Source organism: Crinia signifera, chromosome 9, assembly GCF_055691185.1.
Source record: "Crinia signifera chromosome 9, ASM5569118v1, whole genome shotgun sequence".
Classification (NCBI taxonomy): Eukaryota; Metazoa; Chordata; class Amphibia; order Anura; family Myobatrachidae; genus Crinia; species Crinia signifera.
The window spans coordinates 149,647,246-149,656,845 of NC_139225.1; the positions used below are offsets into that span (position 1 = coordinate 149,647,246).

A 9,600-nucleotide genomic window follows, 5' to 3' on the forward strand; every position below is an offset into this window, starting at 1 on the left:
TTTGCGGAGGAACGGAACAAGAGAGTCACAACAAGGAACCGTGATCTATGCTGTAAAGGGAGACTTCATACAGAGCCCCCCCCCCCCCCCCACATGAATGCTCGCCGGTATTCTGTACCTGTTCATGGCCTGCATTTTAAGCCCCTCCTCGATGCTGCTGCTCAGAGCCTGCTGGTTATGGAGCCGGCTCAGCTTTGCTAACACCCGATCCTGATGTGCCTCGTACTCATCTCTGCTGGGGTAGATCTTGGAAATGAGAGCGTCAAAATTCGGGTCAGGCCGGAGAGAGCGTTTAGAAACCAGTTTCTTCCTGCACGTGGGACACTCCTTGTTCCTGAAGGAAAGGGACGCTTCATTAATAGCTGCAGAACGTTCCAATGTCTCACTGCTGATGGACCAACAAGTCAGGCAGGGGTACGGTTTGTTAGGTCGTCTGCTATTGGCTAACGGTCAAAAATAGTTTTTCACTTATGTCGTATAGGTCGACATGGACACCGTATAAGTCTGCAGTGCTCGGCACACTACTGTCTTCTCCCTCTATGCCCAAAAAATCCATGAAAACTCACTTTTGTTTGTGTCAACCTTTTGACTGTCGACCAATAGTGGTCAACCTAATGACCGCATCCCATTTGGCAGTTTCATATAGGACCTTATTGTAGTCCACACACCGCTCGTACAGCCGCCAGCCCCCCTCGCCAAGTTCCCCTCGGGGCTGTGAATGGACGTTTTGCATAAACATCCATTTGCAGCCTTGGGTGCGGGGGCCACATCATTTGATGGTTGCGGACCAGCGAATGATTTGGAACGTACACTCTCAGGCGTCTTAGTTTCCCCTGTTCCTGGTACGGGAACAGGGCGGGCAGTTGACATCCGGTGATGTTAGCCGCCTGCCCCCGGCACCTGCATCACTGCCTAATGGGAGTACCCATGAAATTTTGGGCGTTCCCTTGGGCACTTTCCCTCGCTGCCGCCCCCTGCCTGTATTGGTTGGTGCGAACGGGATGGTGAACTAGCAGCTGGCAGTGCCCATTCAAACATGCGCATAATGACAACATTACACAGAATGTAACAACTGCTGACTTGTACAATTGAAACCGGCCACACACACTGCCACCGCGGCAGGAATATCAGGGAAATCGAAATATGACATCTTAGATCAAATCTGTTGAGGTCTTAGCTTCAGAGAACTGCTGCTGTGTGTTTACAGCCCTGGAAAGTAGTTGAAAAATCATCCTGGAAGTTGGCCAAAACCAGAGAGAGTCACTATTTACTTAGACCAGCGCTGACTGTAGAGTGGAATATATTACTTGTGGGGCCTACACACGAGGAGATTTCAGGGCATTTTGTAAGTGATCTCACTATAGCGCTTAGAAAAATGCCCCGACATCGCTCCGTGTGTAGGGGCCATAGCGATGTGCGGTGCTGTGTGATCTACACTGCTCAGATCGCTTAGCAACATCTCCCAGTGTGTAGGCCCCATAAGAGAAGTAAAGGGGTCTTTCATAACTGTGCGTCAACAGATCTGAATACCAACTGAAACAGCGCTTAGCATTGAATCCTTCTACCATGGGACAACTGTACTTCTAGAACTAAGGAAGCGACCCAGCCCAATATTGCGATTTGAGGTGCTGTGTTGCGCTATTACAAGCAATACATTGGCAGCTTTATAGCGTTACTGCGGATTTGTGGAGATACTGACCCGCTGCGCAGCGCTGTGACAATGCAGTCCGAGCAGAAGCGGTGCAGACACTCTTTGGTGGTCATCGTGTTCTTCAGCATGTCCAGGCAGATGGGACACATGAGTTCACTGTGCAGACTGCGTGGGGACACTGCTATCTCAGTGCCGTCCATAATAGCTTCCTAGAGATAACAGAGGAGATTATCCAGAGCACATTGCAGAACACGGCGCACACGTGGTCTTTATCCACAACGGCCGTACCTGTGGGGTGCGGTGCAGCTCGTACAGGCTCAGCTCCCAGGTCTTGCTGGAGCACTGCGCGCTCACTGGAGTCGCCATCCTGGTGCAGGTCTATGATGGGAGGAAAGAGAATACATTATAGTAAATCCCACAGATTAAAGATTTTCTTTTTAACATGGCAGAAAAGTGCCGACCTCAGCATGAACATGATCTGTACCAGCTTTTCCAGCCACTGTGTTGTTAGCGAAGCTCCATACATAACAATGCTGCATTGTTAGATTTGCTTGGAATGCAGCAGCCTGAACAGAACCAATGAAGAACTGCACATTTGTTCCAGGAACTGCCCAGTGTTTAGGAACACAGGAAAATCACATTTAGAAGCAGACGGGTCTGAACCAACAACAAAATGTTGTTTATCCTGAAAGGACCCCTTCACACATGACACTTTTACATAAACACCATGGACGTGCCGTGCCGTTCAGTGCCGTGAACCTCTGTCGTTCCATGGCAACTAACATTTCTTCATAGAACACAAATAATTGCGAGAAAGATGATATTTTCTCTGAGCATATAGTGCGGATATATACACACAGCTCAAGGCTCCACCAGCATTTACGCAGGCCCATCAGTGCAAGTATCATCACCTTACATAAACGAGTAAGAAAACACAAAACAGTGACTTACAGCTGAATACAAGAGAGAGGATGCAGTCAATTCACATATGATCATTGACCGACAGTCAAATTCAGACACTGTCAATATACCGAAATGGTCAAAATACCAACATTTTATATGCCGACAGGTCGACAAATTTTCACACAATTTTTGACCAAAAACAAACTTCATTCTGTAAAATCCCAGTGGGTCCTCAGGGGGAATATAAAAGTGTGCCAAGCACAGCGAGCCAGTCGAGGGGACGCGGTCCCCTTAGATGGTGTCCATGTGGAAAGGCGCTTAAAAAAAAACAAAAAACATAGAAACACATGTCGACATGTTAAATGTCACTATTTTGACCAGGTCTGTCAACTCAACATGTGAGTATAATAAATGTTGGTACATCGATCCGTGTCAGTATTTTATAATGACCCGCAGTCAAATGTTCATCGGCGACTCATACTGAACCCCAATACAGGACTGGTTACAGGGTAAATAAAACATAGCTGTACCAGGAAACACTGAAATAAGCATCGGGTAAATTTACTAAGATGGGAGTTCCATTAAGATGGGATGTGGCCCAGAATAACATTTAGCACCTTATGGTAGATCATAGATAGAATCTGATTGGAAGCAATGGGCAACATCAGACCTTCAATAGAACTTAGTAAATTTGAGTGTCAGAGCATCATCCGACAGTCGGAATTCCAACAGTCCTCAGTCAGACATCAGAATTCCGGCTGTTAAATGCCCAACTGACAGGGGCTATTCTCCCTTGCAGGGTCAACGAACCACATAGAGGGAGAATAGAACCTGTGGCAGCATGCCCGCAAGGGGCTTCATATCGCTCGTCCAGTCGGAGATGTCGGACTTATGACTGTCGGAATCCTGACTGAGCGTCACACCACAAGCAGTAAATTTGCCCCTCAAAGTGGCAGAAAACCACAGGATTTAGTGCCATCGAAGAAGGTTTAAGTAAGAGAAGGCGAAGCACACGAGCGAAGAGGGCCCTGTTTGTGGGAGCTTACATTCTAAAGGAGACATACCAGCATTTACACGGGCACATCAATGCCAGTATTAAAGATGCCACCATTTATGCAGGCATATCAGTGCCCGTATCAGAGACAAACAGTATTAGAAACCCTGGCAATGCATTGCAGTCATACACTATCAGTGACAGAACAGGCCGCAAAGTCACTGACTATAACGGGACAAGCTATTTGGTATCAGGCAAAGTGATCAGCTCAGACTAAACTGCTGGCAACCATAATACAACAGTAAGCATGGGGAGGGTAACGGTCAAGGTTGGGGGCCACAGACTGCACATATAAAGCATTATCTTAATGGTCAGCAAATAATAAGCAAAGTGTTCAGATTAACATACAAATAACTGTTTGAAGCTAGAACCACTTTCACTACAGACTCTGATTATGATGAAGTCATGGCGGCAGCTATAGAATATGTCACCTCTGCTTGTGGCTACCTGTATAGGTACAAAACACCCACTGTAGAGTCAGTGCCACCACAACAGACAGTGTCAGAGGTGTGCTGCACCAGCCAATCAAAACCATTTCTCACTAGTACTCAGGCCAATGGGCAATAGACCAGAATCACAGCATCCTGTCATCCTCCACATGCAGTACTACAAGTTCCAGCATTCCTAGCCATCCTGGGGGCACCCTGTGCGTCTACACATAAAGTTCTAGTCATTCTGGTGCTAGTCCAGTGTCAGAGCAGCCTGTACTTCTCCACATGTGAAACTAGAAGTCCCAGCATTCCCTGCAGGCATTATTAATCCTGTGATTTCTCACATGTAGTACTACAAGTACCAGCAGTCCCTGCCAGCAATGGGTGGGCGGGGCTTGTGCCACTCCACGTACGGAACTACAGGTCCCAGCATTCCCTGCTAGGGGGTATATTGTGGAACTATAGGTCCCAGCAGTATTGGGCTGACTGGGACTTGTAGTCCCTCACCACACATAAGAACAAGTAAGGAGTAAGGACCCACCACACACACTCGCGGAGACCGCTCTCACCGGCGTCACACAGGCACGCACACGGCGCTACCCACCCCCGTTCCCGGTCACGTGAACCCCCCGGTGCCGCTCGGTGAAACACAGCGAGAAAAAAAAAAACAGGAAACGTGCCCTCTTCCGGCCACACGTCACTTCCGGGCGGAGCGGCGACTGAGCGCAGCAGAGAGAGAGGCTAGCACGGGCGGCAACAGTACAGGCGGCCGGCCGAGCCACGCCCGCTCGCTGGAAGCGGCCAATCGGCGCTCGCGGTGCACAGTAACCCCGCCCACCAACAATCGCCGTTCATAAGCCTCCAATCACCTCTCCCAGCCACGTGCGGGAGACGGCACTGTTACAGCTAGGCCCCGCCCACGAACATTGGGCGGGAAATGAGCTTGAGTGACAGGTCACGGCAGAACTGAGATGGAGGAAGATGAGAAAGAGGGTCATTATTAGTAGAGACTGGTTCCTGTTGTTGACAGCCAAAAAAGGTCGAAGATGACAAATGGTTAACACGACAATGGTCAACGCATGAGAATGGCGACAAGCCATGCGAGGGTTTGCGTTACAATAATTAGGGGTCCATGTCAACAGATGCCGACATAAGCCCCCAAAATATGCAGAGAACTCATGTCGACCTTTTTACACGTAGAACATTTCCATGTCAACCTCTTGCTTGTGTTGGCCTTTTTCTGTCCACATTGACTTAGTGAATGTCAACCTTTTTTATGTGTCGTCCTTTTCACTGTCAACCTAATAATCCAACCATTGAAGACGGTGACAGTGGCTTCATTGTATAGTGTTACCTTATTATATTACCCGTGGTCAGCTGCTGGAGACGGTACTATAGTAGGATACCTGGTAACCGATCTCTGTAAAACATGTCCCGGCTAATAGCGGCTTTATTATTTCCAAGGGTCAAAATTGGGAGGCACATTACCTTAGCCATCAGGAGCTCCACCCTGACGAGCAGTCTCTCCATCCAGGCTGCCATACATCAATATTATGGAGTCTCAGCTCAACCAGAAAGTTTATTTGGTACTTGTGTATTATCAGGGCGCCCATTACGTAGAATACCAATACAGCACTATGCTGGCTACGTAAACTACGTGAGTGGCTCTGGAGCCCTAAAAATACACAATGCTTAATATCCCCACTATCCACGTCATACCCCCAGTATCCATGTCGGCGTGGAGTTGATTTTATAAAGTGTGGGTCCAAATTAAAAATTCTGCTATGGCCCATCTTCTCAATTACCTGCCAATAACACCAGACTGGGCTATACTTGGAATAACAACCACAGAATCTAAATACACTAAAAGGAGTCAAAAACTCCAACTTATTATTTCTGCGGCTAAAAAAAGCCCTACTGCAGCCCTGGATTCATTCAAGTGTATCTCTTTTTTAAAGAAAAAATATTTTTAAAACGGCTTGGCTTAAGGCATCCCTTCATAAGGAAGCTAGGGTTAAAACATTTTTTGGAATTATGGGAAAGCTACGTGGACACCCCTTGGAGGACCAGGATACCCCCTCCCCTTTGTTTTTTGTTCCTTTTTATATATGTGTAAATTATTGTCTATATAGAGAGAGAGACATTCTAATCCATTCAGTCCTCTGTGCATTCGCATGCGTTTCTGCACATGTGCAGACGTAGGGTGCGTGCACCCACGGCAAACTTTCGGTTCGCTAAGTGCACGCACCTATGACGGCGTGCGGATGGGCGGGGGGCGCCGGGCTGCTCCATTACATATGGGAACGCCCATTGTTCCATGGGCGTTCCCATGAGGACGCTGGGCATTCTCATGGTAATGAGACAGTGACGTGGGGGGTGGGCAGCTGACATCACCGGATGTCAGCTGCCCGCCCATATCCGTGCCAGCGTGTACGCATATCTAAGTGACTTAAAAGTCACTTTTATATGCGTGCACGCACCACATCTTTCGATGGCCAGCGACCATCGAAAGATGTGGGAGGTTACCCGAGGCATGCGAATGGATGTTTATGCAAAACATCCATTCGCAGCCTGTGCGGGCGAAGCCGCACTTCTAGGGGGGAAGGGTGGGTGGTCATTCGCCGGGCGGGGTTTGGTGGACTCGCAAGGCTGCGAATTCGCAGCCTTCTGAATCAACCAGAATAACCCCCATTGTCTCCTCTTGATGATTTTAAGTAAAGAAAGGGGAAAAAAAGAAAAAGAGATACTGATACCAAATGACCATTTACTTATATCATTAAAAATACGATTTATAGCGTCTTATATGATAAATTGATTGTTACATTTTGTGCATATTGTAACTGTCGATATTCTGTTTTTTTTTCTATACAATAGTAATTGACTGTATTTTGTGAACTTGAGATATGTTCAATAAAAAACATTAAAAAAAAATGTGCCAGGCTCCATACACCATCAGCTATACCCCAGTGTCCCCCATGGAATCAGAATAATGGATGTTACTGGCATGTAAAAAAATCCAGCTTTGTTGCTGTAACATTGATGCATCAAAATAATGTTCAATAGACACAAATAATGAGTTATATAAGATATATCAGGGAAAAAAATGATAATGGTCTGGAATGCAAAGAGGGAAAACCTAAAAATTAAAAAGTTATGTTTTCATTAGGGATGGTCAGTTGGCTTCCAATATGGAATCTTGCAATGCTTTGGTAACTTAACAATTGCATAAAAATAATTTGATGAAGCCATCAAAATGGTGCATACGTGTGCCAAAACAAAAGTGGTACGCACATGCCTAATAGTGTCCTCAGGCCGTCTAGAAAGTAAAAACTCTGCATTCAGAAGGAAAACATTGTTGTTTTATCCCTCAGGCATGTCCAAATTTTGATAAAAATGCATTTTATTAACAATGTAAAAAGTTATATCCAAGTATACAAAGTTATTGGATATTTCTTGTAATTCACGTGTTTGGCATTTTAGCAACATCCATTAACAACAGGTGCACAAAATCTGGCGCACAGATGCACCAGCGTCCACCTCTGAGTTATGCCCCATACACGCGGGTGCGATTCATTTTCTATTCAATCCCGATTAAATTGGGATGGAATCGCATGGTGCCATGTACACATTTGATTTAGACTATATAGTCAAGATCTGTACTATATAGTTTTGCCTGCACAGTCTATTTTTCGAATCGATTTGGATGGCGCGGGGGCATCAGTATCGAGTGCGACTGAAAATCAGAATAATTGTTAGATTTCTTTTAGATTTTTACTTTATAAGCAAAATCGAAGAAAAACCGAAGAGCAATAAAAAGCTTTTGTTTTACAGAATTCCACCGTGTCCCACACGTAGCAGGTGTAGCATGATTGGAGTGGCAGACAGAAGGATAATGTATTCTGTCCATTGTCTGTTATTGATGCCAGTTATGAAACTGCAGATAATGCAGAGAGTCGCAGGCGTTTGGTGGTAGCTAATCCCCCGCGATAGGTAAATGCCTCTCCGGGGCTATCTTATTAGCACTGAGATCTGCTGCGTGCTGCTGTGACTTATCAGGATTTTATTTCACCTGACGTCTTTTGCTCTCAATATTTTATCGGGGGGTAATTGGATACCCCTTATGGCCTAATTCAGTAAGGATCGCTAATCTGAGAATTTGCAGGGGATTGTTAGAACCTAAAAAAGACCTAATTCAGTTACTTACGTTACAACTACAGATGTGTCCACGTACATCAAACCTCCATTAGTAATAAAGAGCCCTCCTAGTCACACCGTGCTATGAAACACTGTAATGTTCCATATCTTATGCAGATACACACTGAATGCCACATATTTTAATCAGCAGAAGCTGCTTGTGCGTCCTTTTCAATCCGTAAATCAGACGCCTGGTACTAAAGATTCGCACTGACCTCACGCGTTACATATACCGTGGCTTGTATCGCATGGAGAATAGATGTATATGGATACTTATATTCATTTACTATGGAAATGTGTGGAATTAGTTATTCTCATATGTAATTCATAAATACCGATGTGTCCTGTTACAGCTTTAGACTGCCGGCTCCTGAGATTTGCGGGTGTGAGTGTATGCACACACCCATGATCCACTTGCTTCAGTGGGAAAACCCGCGACTAGCCTCTAGGGAGAGGTATCAGCAGTAGAAAGAAAGCAGGAAAGACTAAAAGGAAAGGAAAGACTAAAAGATCTTAATATGTATACTTTGAGCAGAGAAAGGAATAGAATAGAATCGAATAGAATAGAATAGAATCAACTTTATTGGCCATGTGTGCTTGCGCACACTAGGAATTTTTTGTGGATTACAGTGCAGCATCAAGCAGGGATGAAATGAGGGGGGGGGGGGGGACAACACATTACATGCATTCCATTGAGACATTTTACACATTCCATTGAGACATTAAACGCATTACATTGAGAGCATTAAGACATCACTTGCGGGGATCACATGCCCGCCAAGCTGCACAGCGCCTAGGCAGCCATCAGCGGCGCCACTGGTCGTTGCAGCAGCCAGGTAGGTGGCAATATAAGCAGGACAGTACATTTATCACATAAGGGACATGAACCCGCCGAGCTGTACAGCGCCTAGGCAGCCATCGGCGGCGCCACTGGTCGCTGCAGCAGCCAGGTAGGAAGCAATATAAGCAGGGACAGTACATTTATCACACAGGGAATGCATACCCGCCAAGCTGCACAGCGCCTAGGCAGCCATCAGCGGCGCCACTGGTCGTTGCGGCAGCCAGGTAGGTAACAATATAAGCAGGGACAGTACATTTATTACACAGGGAACGCATACCTGCCAAGCTGCACAGCGCCTAGGCAGCCATCAGCAGCGCCACTGGTCGTTGCAGCAGCCAGGTAGGTAGCAATATAAGCAGGGACAGTACAGTTATCACACAGGGAACACATACCTGCCGAGCTGCGCAGCCCCTAGGCAGCCATCAGCGGCGCCACTGGTCGCTGCAGCAGCCAGGTAGGTAGCAATATAAGCAGGGACAGTACAGTTAAGCAGGGACAGTACAGTTAACACATGATACATTTGCAC

The 9,600-nt window shown here is 46.4% G+C and overlaps 1 protein-coding gene across 4 annotated transcripts in view; it reads right to left on the minus strand.

Annotated features, from left to right (window-relative positions):
* The window catches only part of RING1 (ring finger protein 1), an 11,866-nt gene extending 7,068 nt beyond the window's left edge, over positions 1 to 4,798 (minus strand). The window contains exons 1-4 of one of the 4 annotated variants that reach the window (XM_083160233.1): positions 4,644 to 4,798; positions 1,940 to 2,029; positions 1,700 to 1,860; positions 119 to 334 (exon numbers count right to left, since the gene is read on the minus strand). In XM_083160233.1, coding sequence (XP_083016359.1) covers positions 119 to 334; positions 1,700 to 1,860; positions 1,940 to 2,017 — 455 coding nt within the window. In that variant the 5' untranslated portion in view covers positions 2,018 to 2,029; positions 4,644 to 4,798. Of the gene's footprint in view, positions 1 to 118; positions 335 to 1,699; positions 1,861 to 1,939; positions 2,030 to 2,112; positions 2,182 to 4,580 lie in introns of those variants that run through there. The other 3 variants (XM_083160234.1, XM_083160232.1, XM_083160231.1) reach the window with 3 other exon arrangements.
* Positions 4,799 to 9,600: the final 4,802 nt, after the last annotated feature.